The following is a 15,225-nucleotide window of genomic DNA, read 5'->3' on the forward strand; positions in this document are numbered from 1 at the left end:
TCCCATGGACTGCATCACTTGTTTTCCTGGACGTCCTGGTTGCTAAGAAGGGCAACGTCAAACACTGTGATGCAACTCGGGTCTGACTAGAGCTCGCAGTCGCTTAGGATTCTCATCTCGTTTTTTTGCTGGATGTAAATATTCATAGAAATTACTTTTTTTTCTTCTGCCATCTACTGTTTTCTTGTCTTCCCTCAGGGCATGAACAGTAAGTAAACAAATTTGCTTTGCTTTTGAGGATTACGGACTCATTCCATACTGGATATAAAATTCGGTATTTATCCTTTGTATGTATCTGAGAAAAAAATCCTTGTATAAATTAATGTTCTCTCTCTCTCTCTCTCTCTCTCTATATATATATATATATATATATATATATATATATATATATATATATATATATATATATAATAGCAATATTCTATTTATTTAGGCTATAGAGATCAGGCAGTGTAAATGGTGGGACGGAGGCTGAGAAAAGGGGTGGGGTGGTGGCAGTGACTAGAGGGGTACAATAAGATTATCCCCATGTGAATTTAATAATCAAGCTTGCTAATATAATAGGCTAATCACAAACCACACACACAAACACACACACACACTGATTGAATTCAGTTTGACTTCATGCTTCCTTACAAATCTGTGTGTAAATCTGAATGATGGATGCAATTAAAATATTAGTTATAAACATATCAACATATCATCGTTTGTGTAGCTGTAAAAGAACAAAACAAAAATTTTGTTCAAAAAGAGATTTGTTGTAAGAATAAAACGATTTCTGTTTTTAATCTTTTTTGAGTTCAAAGCAGCTGCCAAGACTCAAGACTTTAATTAGCATATCAGCTTTAGTGTCTATTTTACTAGCAACTGTATGCGTTGTTGATGGTTAAAGAGTTTGTAGAAAGAATTTAAAGATTACATTTAAAATAATCTGCTGATCTTTAATGTAATCAGTGATATTATTATTATTATTATTATTATTATTATTATTATTCTCTGTCTAACTTATTAATACAAAGAAATCACGATCTGTAAGGTTGAGTAACTTACCTCTGTTTTACACTAAGTTGTACTTCTTTCATCGTCAGACAAAGTGTTTAATTATTAAATTGTAAACTTAATTTTTAAACTTAATAGTTAAACTGTTTCATTATTAAATCCGGCACATGACTGTAAAATCACTTTTACTCAACATCTTGATTTTAGCGCATAACACCGGGCTCTCAGTTCAGGTATTATACACACCCTCACCTCAGACTGCTGCAGATGTGTTTGCTCTACTGACACGTGTTTTATCTCATGGTGGCGCTTCACATTACTACTTGTTATTAACCCCACGGTATTAAAACATATGAGAAACTGGTTTTAAACTTCCTGCAGGAAGAATAAACATACATTGATCTGTCCATTTCTCTTTGAAGTTTCAGTTTTAATAGTTTACTTGCCTTTTTTGGACAAAGCCATGCTGTGTCTGGCATTCCTTTGTGTTTCGTGAGGATTTGGGAGCCTTATAGGTGCATTACGGTAGTTTCAGTGTCTTCTGCATACTTTGTGTATTTATGGTAAACTATTGCGTTGATTGGTTCTGTTGAGTGATGCGTATAGGCACGGCCATCTCGAAGGAAAAAGCAAAATATTCTTTCAAAAAAGCGCTGGCTGCTGTGACGTAATCTGCCACAAAACTGCTCATAAATTTAATTCTATTCAAAATTTTGATTTCATTTATGGTGCAGATTTAACCTCAGGCATATACCTAAGGACTGGCAAAGTTCCATAAAATTCTGTTAAGTCAAATTTTGTTAAGTCAAATCAAATAAGACATACAGACAGACATACAGACAGAAAATTATTCAGAAACTAGTTTCATGTATTTCAATGTAAAAAATGTCAGCAAGTTCTGACCAATGTACAGACAAAAACTATATTTTATTTACATATATTTAATTTAGTTTATATTAGTGTAGTTCAACATATCGATCTACCGATTGACCCATTTTATTTTATTTTGTGGATTTAAATTCTCTACAATTTAATTCTTAATTGATTTTGTTCTCAATTATATATTAATTGATATATTTCTATGTTTTTATGTTCAATGTAAAGTTTTTGTAAAGTATTATTATTATTACTATTATTAGTATTAGCATTGCCCCCATCTTCCCCCTCTCTGGTGAGAATAAAGTTATCTTGAACCTTGAACCTTATTTCAGACAAGGCTTCGTAAAGGCCATCCTTGTTCTGTTGTTCCTCAGATCACATTAAAGCTGTCCTGTCGGTCCTGCTGGTGTTGGTGATGGCTGCGCTGTGTCTGAGCACCAGGTTCACCCTCCTCTTGGCCATGCCCAACACCTCTGCACCTTTCAGCGTGGGCCGCATCGGAGCCGCAGCTCTCATCGCCATCGACGCGGTGAACAACAGCCCGGAGATCCTGCCAGGTCCGCTCTTGTGCTAATCAGTCCTGCAGTGTCTACAAACAGTAGGACTTTCCTACAACTGTTTATACTGATGATTGATAAATATTTAAGCATTTGTGATGGTCTGAGAGTTAACTGGCTGGGGTCTTTAGGTCACCAGCTTGACTTTCACTATGTGGACGATGAATGTAATGATGTGGTTGGTCCAGGGAGGATCGTCGCTTTGCAGCACAAACACAATTACAGCGCATTCATCGGCCCCTGCTGCTCGAATGTACGTGAAGCTTAACTATACTACAAAGTAGTTTTTTGACACTAATCTTAATAGGTCTTTAGTCGTTCCCTTTATTCTGCCTGGGTTCAGGTTTGTGCAGTGACAGCTAAGCTAGCAGCATACTGGAACATTGCTATGGTCAGTCCGGTTTGTGCAGATCAGCAGTTTTTGGATAAAAAGGTAAATATTATACACAAAAACAAAAAAAATATTATACAAAAAAAAAACTCTTAGTGTTAATGTTTAGAATTTTTACAGTTTTTTTTTTATTTTTATAATATACGTTTTCTTTTATCGTTTGTAATTTGAGCATAGGCGTTCCCAACCCTGACACGAGTCTTTGGGCCTTTCACTAAGTTGGGAACCTTCCTCGTGGAGATCTGTAAGCAGTTCGGATGGCAGCGGATTAGCATCGTTTATAACAGAGAACTCATGTGGAACACTCCAGCTGAGGGGATTCGGTAAGTCAAGCTTTAAGCTAAGCAGCGCAGTTAGTGTTGGAATAAAACTTGAATGCTATGAATAATGCTCTGATTCATTAAATCTCAATTAAATTTAAGATATAATCTACATACTAAGCTAAACAGAAAAAACTGAACTAATAATATTCACTGGATTTATATATTAATTTACTGTAATAATTTTCACTTTTTTAATTAACTAATAATTTTTTATTATTTTATATAGAGGTTTAAGAAAAAATACTTATGAATTATATACCTATTTAAACAAATATTACACTTGTGATCTTTTTTAATGCTTCACATGATATCTTTCATACTGACTTTGCTTTTCTTTGAATTTTTTTAAATTTATTTTCTAAAAGGTACCAAGCGGAGCAAAATAACATCACAGTAGCGAAATATCTGGAAATTGATGACCCTCTTACCCATAATTCCACTGACCAGCAGTCAAAAGTTCTGACTGAGATCTCTAGCTCGTCCCGCAGTAAGTGAAACTGTAGCTTTGTGGTTTTATTTACTAAATTACAGAAATTATTGTAAATTTATGTTTGCTAATTTAGGTTTCACCTCATTGTTGTTTGTTATTATTTCTAAGATAAGTTTCATTTCTGTTACACAGAAGTCACACAAAGCCTACAAATAATCAGTCCTATATCTTAGAAAACAAAACAAAAGTCATAGCTAGAAACTTTTAAAGCCACAATTTAGGAGCAAACTTGTAGCTATTAATTTTTAGGATGATGAAGTTAAAAGAAACTCAGAACTACGAACCTTTACTGTGATGACTTAAGAACAAACTAGTAGGTAGGCACATTTAAAGTTAGAATTAAAGAAGAAAGTCATAGCAGCAGTATGAACTCTCAGGGCCCTGTTATAAAAAGAAGCTTGTAGCTATAAAGTTTTAACACCATTATTTTTGAAACATAAAAATGATAGTTATAAACTTTTAGCTTGTAGTTATAAGCTGTATTTTAAAATAAATAAATTAGTAAGCTACTGTAATAATGTTTAGATTGGGGGTTTAGAAAGAAAGTTAGGGCTATGTAGTTTTAGAGCCACAATTTAAGAAGAAACTTGTTCCTATTATAAACTTTTAAATCCCCAATTTAGAGAAGAAATTAGAAGATTTCATTTTTAGATTTACAATTTAGGATGATCTTTAGCTTTTTCTTTAGCTGTGGACTTTTCACAGTTTAAGAAGAAAGTCATAGCTGTCAACTTGTAGGACTTTGATTTAAACAGAAAGCTATACTTATGAACTTTAAGACATTGACATGCATGTTAAAGAAACCTTTAGCTATGTTCACATAGAGACAGAACTTAAGAATAAACTGGTAGCTGTTAACCTGTAGGCTTATGATGTAAGAAGAAAGCCAAAGCTATTACCTTTTTGACAGAATATTTAAGAAGAAACTGTATGTATCTTAGGAGTTACAATTTTAAAAAAGACGCTATGAACTTTTAAAGTCACAATTAAAGAATAAAGTCATAGCTATAAACTTTCATAGCCCTAAATTAAAAAGAAAGTTGTAACTATAAACTTTGCATTGAACATTTTTTCAATTTAAGAAAAAACTTTTAGATAGGTAGAATTAGATAAGAAAAAAATAGGGTCTTGATAAAAAAAAAGGAAACTTGTAGATTTAAACTTTCAAAATTATAAGTACCGTGAAAAAAACAAAACAATATCTGTGAACTTAATATTTTTTTTATGTATCATTTATTTTTGTAGTTGTAGTGATCTCAGCACATGGAAAGGTGGTGCGCAATTTACTGATTGAAGCTCATAGTCGAGGTTTGACCAGCGGAGATTTTGTCTTCTTCTGTTTCATGCCCTACAGTCAGGATGAAATGTTTGGTAGTTTTGAATGGAAACAAGGTGCCACACTAATAAATCTTTAAATGAAACTAGTTTAATAATGAAAAAGTAACAGCATTTCACACTGAGATGTTTTTGATACCCAGGAGATGAATATGACTTGGTGGCGAAGCAGGCCTATCAGGCACTTTTCATTCTGTCCATGTACAAGCCTCATGATGAGCGTTACAGGGCTTTCTCTGTGGATGTCATCAACAGGTCAAAACGAGTCTTTGGGTACATATATGAACCTCATGAAAAGGTCAGTCTGGGTGATTAAAACATGATCTCACTAGTTAAATACTCCTACATGTAGAATGGACTAACTTACAGTAAAAGAAAAGAGCTGTGCTGGAACTAGTAAAAAATAACAACAACAAAACCTAGACTGAACCACCAGCAACAGAGAGAAATTAATTCGCTGATGTTTTAGATTAATGTTACATTCTATTTTCCATATAAAATTTTAATAGAATTATTCTAATGAACATAATGTACTGTATGTTGATTTAGATTTAACATCTTCTGAAGTTTAGTTTTATGTCTGTAACACAAAACTCAAAGCTACAAACTTTTAGTCCCATAAATTAAAAAAGAAATTTATAGATATTAAAGATTTACTTTTAAAAATAGGTTTGTAGCTGTAAAATAAAAAAAAAAAAAAATATTTTAATAATAAATAAATAAAACTTGTAGCTATGAACTTTTAAATTAATGGTTTAAGAAGAAAGTAATAGCTGTAAACTTTTAGAGTCACAATTAAAAAAAAGACTTATAGCTACCACGAGGTTTGGTTTGAATGATGATAAATAAATGTAGCTATATACATTTAGGTCCTTAATTCATAAAGAAAGTTGTAGTTTTTAATTTTTTTTAAGAAAAAGTTTTAGCTATGAAAGTCCTGTATTTAAAGGAAATTAACTTTTAGATTTAACTAAAATGAAACTTTTTAATAATTTAACAAGAACGTCATAGTTATGTTTTATTATAACATTAATTTAACAAGAACTTTTTCACCTATTATGAGGTTATTAGGTTAATAAACCAAAAAAGAAGCAATTTGTAGATGTAAATTTAAAATTGTATATAAATCTACCAGATATGTGAATGTTTCTTGTCATTTTAATTAAATAAAGATAGTTTTAAAACACCGAAGCGATAGATTTAGGTCGACAATGTTTTTGCATCTGGGCTTCATAACAGTTAATAAGCAGTAAAACTAAAAAGTAATCACTACATCAGTTTAAACAATGGGCTAAATTGACTGGCTGAAGTTAAACACAACGTTCACACATGGCTAAGAAAATTGACATTAGTAGAAGTAACTAGCTTGGTCGTTCTGTCCTCTGACAGGTATCGGTCCTGGCAGCTATCGCTCATGACAGCATCTGGATTTATGCTCAGGCTTTGCACGAGACGCTGGTTGAGAACGGCGACCCGTTTAATGGTTTTGAGGTCACTCGGCGGATGTGGAACAGAACAATCATGGGTCAGTAAAAAAAAAAAAAATTAGCTCTCTTGAATCTCTAGTGTAAATTTATACATGTACCCTGAAGGCTATTATGGGATGTTTCCTTCTTTAGGTATCCAAGGAGATGTGATGATCGATGCTAGCGGGGATCGTGAGCCGGCTTACATGCTGAAACACACGCAGGGCAGTAACAGCCAGGTCACTTACATGCACGCACACACACACACACACACACACACATGCACAGTTTCCATTTAGATTCGGCCCTTGTGAGTACACGCAGCAGCATTATGTTAATCCTCTTCCTTTTGTAGGTCATTGCTAACTACTTTGGCACTCGTAAGGTGTATGAAGCCGCGGAGGGAATTCACATCAGCTGGCCTGGAGGAAGGCTGAGTCCTCCTAAAGATTCCCCTCCATGTGGATTTAAAGGAGAACTCTGCACCAGCACAGGTTTAGCACCACATCACATCAAAGCGTAACTGAAAACAGATAAAAACTACAATGTGACATTTTATAAGAACTATTTGACACAAATTACTGACATATAAGGAACTGTATGACACGTTTATTTATAAAAATAATCAAATTCTGGTTTGTGTAAGTAACACTGTCTCATCAAAACACCCCATTGTTAATTATTTATGATTCCTGAATAACATGAAGAGTTTAATTATTTACTTAATGGACAACAAAATATATTAGTACATTATATACAACATATATGGTGGAATTAAATGTATTTTAATAAAAACTAATAAAAAAAGAGAGAAACAGATGTGAAGAATAGTAAGGGGATGGAAATAAAAGAACACAAAAATTATATTATTAATTCTATTTTATAGAACACACAATACTTGACATTTGTATGTGTGTGTGTGTGTGTGTGTGTGTGTGTGTGTGTGTGTGTGTGTGTGTGTGTGTGTGTGTATGTTTGTGCCTTTCAAACTCACTAAGGTCACTTTACAAGTTCCTATCATAGTGTAACATCATTTAAAATAATACCCAAGTTTAAAAAAAAATCTCCATCTGATCTGATTTCACACTTGGTGTTTTTAAAATTAGGTTCAGACATGTGTTTAATTTCTGTACAGACAATTTTTTAAACTTGTTTTGGAATTTATTTTATTTGACACTTTTACAAAGTCTATAACCAAATAAATTGAATGAGAAAGGTTTATTACTTTATTAGGCTAATATAATTTATTGATAATAATAATATTAATAATAATAATATGTATGTATGTATACAACCAGTAGATAGATAGATAGATAGATAGATAGATAGATAGATAGATAGATAGATAGATAGATAGATAACAATCTGTTTTTGTTGCAATATCTGATCAACAGGGGGAGCTAGAGATCCATATTCGCCCCTTGTACCCTACGCTTTAGGGCCACATCATGCGCTTTTAACCTGTTTCCTCTCCACCGTCTGAGATCTTCATGACCTCTGCTCCTTGGCTTTGATTAAAAAAGATAAAGAATTGAAAGAAGATATCAAAAAGAGATCGTCCTGAATTATTCACCCGTGCCTTCCAGATCTGAAACTCCACCTTATTGGAATACAGATCTAAGTTACTTTTTTCCTTATAGTATATATATCTTTTTAGCAATGTACTGAATTCTGTCTGGCCTTCAGCAGACATGGTGAAGCAATAAAAGTATGAAAGGGGTCGTAGAACTGAACTTCCTGATGGCTGTTCTTCATTTTATGGTCTACTTTTTTTTTTTTTAGGAAATAAAAAAAGATACTAGTTGTGAATGTTTTGTGTGTTTGTTTTAGAGAGGAGATTTTCGATTGCAGTGGGACTTATAGTGGGATTGTTCGCCGCAGGGAGTCTTTCGGTCGGGATTCTCTACAGGTAACATCTGCTGGAATAAACACACATTTATAAATGCTTTAATGGAAGAATTTGGTAGTTATTTAAAAAACACTAATATTTAAAACATAGAAATTAAGCAAGGTTAGCAGGGGATATATTAATCAGCAATCAGCAATCTACAGTACCCACAAGAATTTGGACACATGAGTGTCCACACCCAAATCTCCATCCTCTGACTAACCCTAGGTCATTCCCAAAATTCACCTGGACGCAAGTATAAAGTGGAAGCAGTGCTGGAAATGATTCCTCCACCTTAAACAATACGCATAAGAGAATGGATATTAGTAGATGAATGGAATGGATATTAGGGCCAGGGGTAGCTCAGTGGTTAAGGCATTGGACTACGCTTCGGAAGATCCCAGGTTCAACCACCGAGTTGCCACTGTTGGGCCCTTAACCCTCAACTGCTCAGATGTGTAATGAGATAAAAATGTAAGTCGCTCTGGATAAGAGCGTCTGCCGAATGCCTAAATGTAAATGTAGATGAAGCTACAGCTGGATTGTAAGCAGGACTAGGTGTGACTGGTGACGACCTTAAGGATAAAGGATCAACGAAGCAATAAAATGAAAATGGTTTAACCTAGAGAGCATCCAGGTCTCTCTTCATAGGGCAACAAAATGAAAAAAAAAAAAGATATAGATCCTTTAAATGGATCTGTTGTTAAGATTCAAGCTTTAAAACCCTGCTCATTCTCCCAATCGTTGAATTGAACGATCATGTGGCAGAAGCTCATGTAGATGGACATCAGGAGCTTTAAACATCAGAACAGGGAAAAAAAGCTGTGATCTCAGGATAGTAATCTGAGGCTACATTCACCTTAATCAGATAGTTGAAGATTGGAAAATCAATTTGGTTTAAAAAGCATCTGGTTTTGGAGTCCAGTGAAGCCTCAGACGGGTTATTCTGTGGTTATACTGTAGCTTGGTTATACTGTATCTGCCTCGAGGCTTACGTATGTAAGGTGTTGTGGAGATGCTCCTCTGCTCAATTCTACCATAAGTACATACAGTTCATTCTCTTTTAATCTCTTTCATCAACAAGCAGGTTTTCCTTTTTGCATGTTTGCATGCAAATCACAGCAGTTTCGGAAAAACTGAATTCATTCTGATGCTTGACAAGAACTGGGGTTCTTGACCTGTTTCTGCTTGGTAAACTTTTCAAGAAAGTACAAACTGCAGAAGAAGGCCTCCATGATGCTCTGGAAGATCGATGCTGGTGATGTCATTATGATGGAGTCGCGCTGTTCCGTAGCGTCGGGCAAGGTAAGAGGTCAATATGTAGAGACTGCTGATTATCTTGCATGCTGACCTGGGATCCGTGTCTCTGTCATAATTCAAAGGAATGAATGTGACCTTTTGACCTCTTTCGATCCTGTAGCTTGTGCAGACATTTTAATCATTGCTGTACACTGTAACTTCAGTATCAGCTCAAGTAGAAGAAATGCAGAGATCAGGGCGTATTTTTATCGATGTTCCTCTACATTAGCTTTTACTGGACGTGGATAAAAAAGTATAATGTATTGTTCTGTAATAAATGGAAAATGTCATCGTCTATACCGCTTTATCTTGTATACAGAGTCGCGAGGTGCCAGGAACCTATGCCAGGTGATTTAGGGCACAAGGTGTGATACACCCTGGACGTGGGTGTCAATCCATCGAAGGACACACACACATACACACACTACGGGCAATTTGGGAATGCCAATTAGCCTAATCTGTCCAGAGGCAAACTCACATGCACCCAGACTCTGAAGCTGGACTCAAACCTGGAACCTGGAGGTGCAAGGCGATGGTACTAACCACTAAGCCGCTGTGCCGCCTTGGCAACTTGCTGTGTTAGAATTATTTTCCTATAACAGCATGATACTATGCATATTAGTCCCTAGAAATTGTAATAGTTTAATAGTTTTTCCCCACAGCCTAATGAAAATAATGTACAATATCATTTTTACCATATCATGTATTAAATTAAACAAAACAAAACCAAAACGCCATGATAAATGGCTTTACATCGCACGCCGTGTTATTCTCCTTATGTCACTAATTGTGGTTTCACATCTGGTCGTAATGATAGGCCTTTCGTTACACTTATTCCATGCTCATGCGGTTGCATCACGGCCATTCACCAAGCTGACATTTCACACACGCTGTAAATAAGTAGTTTTGGTAGCACACTTTCTAAAGCAGTTAGATTTTCCATTGATGCAATCTCTCGCTCCAACCAGAGCCAGCTGCTGGGACACAAATCCATACAAGCCTCACTCGAGTCCATCATTTGCAGCATGCAGGACAAACCCTCAGCCCAGCGCACTGCTGTTTATAATGTGAGTATTCAAGGCCTTGACATTTCTCTAGCCCTCACAGACGGACAATCATGTTTGTGCATCAATTAACCTGGGAGTGTTTGGGCTTGTTGACCTCATGTTTAATTAACCTCGGAAATGGTTTCATCAAACCGCTCAAAAGGCCATGTAGTTAACTGTTACATAAGTCTGGCATGTCCTAATTCTGTTCTGCTCTCGCACCGTGCTCGGGGTAAAGGGGACCATTTGCTGCGTTCGCTTCCTGAGTGTGAGAAGTGTGCATCTGAGCAGTGACCTGCTGACCGAGCTAAAACGGGTGAGCACTTAATGGAACATTACAGACAAAAAAAAAACCTAAACACAACAGTCTAATATGTCATTTGTCATGAGTAATAGAACACAATGTGTTCTTGTGAGTAATGAGGTGTTTGTTTGGTTCTAAGTCAACTCCAGAGTCTTAACACAAGACTAACACAAGAGTCACAGAGTCCAGACGAAGGGCAAACGTCCTAGCTTAAGAGATAGCCCGTGTCCACAACTACTTGGGTATTTTTTTTTTTAAAAAGAAGGGCCAGTCTTAAACACGCAAACTCTGCTTTAGGTCACTGAAAATTAACCTTTGGGAAAATTCCTTCCAGGGTGAAAATATTCACAGTCTCTGGATGGCATTTTGGGCTTGTAAGAACACACACCACATGCACCGTATCGCCTGTCTTTGACTTTTTGTCAGGCTTCTGATTGGACGACATGGCTTTATAATCAGGGTTATGGCGCCACCTGTTGATTTGGCATGCATTGACAGAGTGTTTTTGTGTTTCTATGTGGACATGAAAATACAAAGCCTGTAGGAGGAAAACAAAATGTTTTTTTAATACACATGTATGTGTGGACCAACCCTTAGTGTTCAGTGTAGTGTCTTATCTGAGAGTCTAAGACAGGTTCCAATTCAAGAATTCCAGGGTTACAAGCCATAGGGTCTGACTTCCAAACTCAAAAGCTACTGTAATAAGTCCGAGCCCAGTCTTGGGCAAGAGTTCCCATCTGCAGAGGCCAGGTTAAAGTCACAGTGCCAAGCCAGAGTCTGAAGTTGTAGTGTGCAGCTCAAGCCCACAGTCCTAAGCCTTATCGTCCAGGTCAATGCCACAGTCCCAAGCCATAGCAGCCAGGTTGAGTCCATAGTCCCAGGCCTTATTGTCCAGGACGATTCCACAAACCCAAGCCTTATTGTCCAGGACGATTCCACAAATCCAAGCCTTATTGTCCAGGACGATTCCACAAACCCAAGCCTTATCGCCCAGGGCGATTCCACAAACCCAAGCCTTATCGTCCAGGACGATTCCACGAACCCAAGCCTTATCGCCCAGGGCGATTCCACGAACCCAAGCCTTATCGTCCAGGACGATTCCACGAACCCAAGCCTTATCGTCCGAACGATTCCACGAACCCAAGCCTTATCGTCCAGGACGATTCCACAAACCCAAGCCTTATCGTCCAGGACGATTCCACAAACCCACGCCTTATTGTCCAGGACGATTCCACAGTCCCGACTGAGCCTTAGCATCCAGGTCGAGTCTAAAACCCATGCATACTGTAAGTGTGCATGTCAAGTCTATAGCCCAAGCCTTAGTGTCAAGTCCATAGTCTAAAGATATAGAGTTAATTTAAATCCCAGTTAAGTTCAGAGTTCCCAGCCATGAAGTTCATATCATGTCCAGAGTTCCAGAGACTAAGACTTTAGTTTAAGTTCAGTATTCATATGTACTGCACTGTATATAGTCTGGCATCCTAAGTTGCAGAGTTTAAATGAATGCCTAGTCAAGTTCAGAAACCAAAGCTGCATATTTAAGATTCCAGAGTATTCCAGAGTCCCATATGTCCTCTTGTAAGACATGTTTTTTTTATTCTGTGTGTCTAGCCACTAAGTCTGTAAATTAGGGTCTGAGACTCTAATTCCATTCTGTTTCGTAGCACAGTATTTATTGGACTTGGAATTTTAACACTGCTAAGGATTGTTATGTAGACATTATGAAACCATTGGGAATTCCCAAACCTATTTGCAAGATATATAATTTAAAACTTGTGTGAGTTTTTCTCGCTCTATTCGTTCATAAATATATAAGTAGATTTCTGATTACTTCGAAATAACTCAAAACCCACTGTAACTCCTTTTCTTATCTGTATACCAGTGTAGAGATCTGAACCATCAGAACATCTGTAAGTTTTTTGGAGCGTGTCTGGACTCACCACAGCCGGTTATTCTGACTGAATACTGCCCCAAAGGAAGCCTGCAGGTCGTCACACACTTTTGGTTCATTAATTTTTGCAAATATTAACTATCAAATGTCACCTAGTTCCGTTCTGTAGCACTTTAGCATAGAGGGGGACATATTTCATGTAGTGCATTTTACTGTAGAATAGTACTATTTCCTGTCTTTTTCTACTGAGATTTTGGGTGTGTGGTTTATTGATAAATTGCAGATCTTTAACCTGGTATAAAATGCATATATAATGACAATGACTGTGTCTTTAAACTGCAGGACATTTTACAGAATGACTCCATTAAGTTGGACTGGAGCTTTAAATGTTCCCTCATGCTGGATGTTGTAAAGGTACATCACTAATAATGCAGTGTGTGTGTGTGTGTGTGTGTGTGTGTGTGTGTGTATGTGTGTGTGTGGGTTAAGATTAATCTCCAACATTCCATTCTCCATGGAGTTGAAATCTCTCAGTGACTATCATGTTGCCTTCGAGGAATGCACATACTTGACACTTAGGAAAATTCTGACCTCGTTCTCAGTAAATAAAAGGCTTAGGGTTGAAGTTTATTTCTATGAGAAAAGTTAATAGAGAAGTCCTGGGTATACTGTAGATTCTGATGATATGGGGTATCTAGTTAAACTGTATTTTATAAGTAGTTTTTACTCTAGTTGAGGCTAGTGGTGTGTGTTGGGAAAGCGATCCTTTTGATCAGGTTGCCAGGTCTGAGCCATAATTCCCGCTTTAACTATTTCCCGTAATCTACCTCGAAACGTCTTAATGGATTCAAAGCCATTGTTTAATATAACCATTTTATTAATTTGACTTTTTCACCAGCAACTTCATTCCAAAATATGCACAATGTTGTGTAAAATTTGCCACCCTGGCAACCCTGATCACGAGCCAATAGCACTTTAATTAAAACGATACAATTAAGAGGCACACTTTTTTTTTTCCACCAGCGGTTTGCTACAGTGGCCTGACCCAAACACTGCCATAGTGAGCTCCGAATTAAAACCAGGTGTTCAACATCTTTTTGTGCATACACGCAAAAATTAAAGGAGCAGTATGTGATTTATTTTTTTTAGGGTAGTGCTGATTTACATTTAAGACAGAAACATAAATATATAATTGTACTGTATGTGTATCACTAAATCTTCAAAAAAATGCAATAAATAATTAATATAACAAGAAATGTACGAAGAAATAATGTATATAAAAATAAAAAACATACTTAAAGCAGCAGTATGTGAATTAGAAATGTTAGATAATGTGACTATGTGCGAATGTTTTAAGGAAACATGCAAAGCCATTTAACATCACAGCAGAGCTTATTTCCAGGCCAGAAAAATGCAAAGAGATGCTTTAGAGGTTTTAGGTAAAAATATAATACAGGCATTAGTATAAAAAGGCCAGTTTTTGACCTTTTTTCTGTGTATCAATCCCAAAAACAAAACCCAAAAGTACTGTATTGCTATTTTTTTGATCACTGATACAGAAACAGATGATAAAAAGGCAACCTCCATGTAAATCTGTGTGTTTGATGTTTAATGGATATTTCATCTGCTATACCACTAATAAACAGTAAGAGAAGACATGTGACCCCTGGTTTAGGGCATGGACTACCTTCACTGCAGCCCTCTACATTCCCACGGCCGTTTGTCCTCCTCCAACTGTGTGGTGGACAGTCGCTTCGTCCTCAAGGTCACTGACTTTGGCCTGAGCGAGCTGAGACACGCCGGCACAGTGGACCACTGGAGCTGTGAGTGTATGTCCAGGGATTGAAGAGAAACACACACATACATTTGAGTTTTGGACAACTATTAAAGAAGCTGTATGTGATTTTCCAGCTGCCCTTACCTGCAACATGAAATGCACTGATAAGACAATGTTTTTCTTGTGCTCTGGCTTAAATAAAAAATCTGGGGGCGGAGCTAATTTCTGGGCCAGAAAGAATGAAAACAGATGTTTTTAAATGATAAAATGATTAAAGAAGCAGTTTGTTGTAAATTTAATTTGTTACAGAAACAAATATAAAATTATTTCATGTGCTGAAAAAAAAGAACTAGGGGTGGAGCTGATTTATAAACCAAGGGAAATCCAAAATGCAAAGAGATGCTTTAAATTAATAAACTAATTAAAGTAGCGGTATGCATTTTCTTTTTTTCATTAGCCCCAGATTAAGTAAGACATTAGTAAGTGAAACTAATTGCAGATTGATTAAAGAGGCAGTATGTCATTTTAAGCGCCCTCTGCTGCCTGTCTGATGAATTTCAATTACAATAGAAATACAGCT

The 15,225-nt window shown here is 36.4% G+C and overlaps 1 protein-coding gene across 1 annotated transcript in view; it reads left to right on the forward strand.

Moving 5' to 3' along the window:
* Positions 1–70: 70 nt before the first annotated feature.
* si:dkey-37g12.1 (atrial natriuretic peptide receptor 1) overlaps positions 71–15,225 on the forward strand; it is a 28,113-nt gene continuing 12,958 nt past the window's right edge. The window contains exons 1-18 of the mRNA XM_053480047.1: positions 71–208; positions 2,253–2,435; positions 2,567–2,688; positions 2,779–2,868; positions 3,004–3,149; positions 3,515–3,636; positions 4,885–5,031; positions 5,118–5,272; positions 6,364–6,499; positions 6,594–6,679; positions 6,796–6,934; positions 8,271–8,349; positions 9,534–9,637; positions 10,573–10,694; positions 10,912–10,989; positions 12,860–12,964; positions 13,211–13,282; positions 14,544–14,691. Coding sequence (XP_053336022.1) covers positions 202–208; positions 2,253–2,435; positions 2,567–2,688; positions 2,779–2,868; positions 3,004–3,149; positions 3,515–3,636; positions 4,885–5,031; positions 5,118–5,272; positions 6,364–6,499; positions 6,594–6,679; positions 6,796–6,934; positions 8,271–8,349; positions 9,534–9,637; positions 10,573–10,694; positions 10,912–10,989; positions 12,860–12,964; positions 13,211–13,282; positions 14,544–14,691 — 2,041 coding nt within the window. The 5' untranslated portion in view covers positions 71–201. The remainder of the gene's footprint in view (positions 209–2,252; positions 2,436–2,566; positions 2,689–2,778; positions 2,869–3,003; positions 3,150–3,514; positions 3,637–4,884; positions 5,032–5,117; positions 5,273–6,363; positions 6,500–6,593; positions 6,680–6,795; positions 6,935–8,270; positions 8,350–9,533; positions 9,638–10,572; positions 10,695–10,911; positions 10,990–12,859; positions 12,965–13,210; positions 13,283–14,543; positions 14,692–15,225) is intronic.

This window comes from Clarias gariepinus, chromosome 20 (assembly GCF_024256425.1).
Source record: "Clarias gariepinus isolate MV-2021 ecotype Netherlands chromosome 20, CGAR_prim_01v2, whole genome shotgun sequence".
Taxonomy (NCBI): domain Eukaryota; kingdom Metazoa; phylum Chordata; class Actinopteri; order Siluriformes; family Clariidae; genus Clarias; species Clarias gariepinus.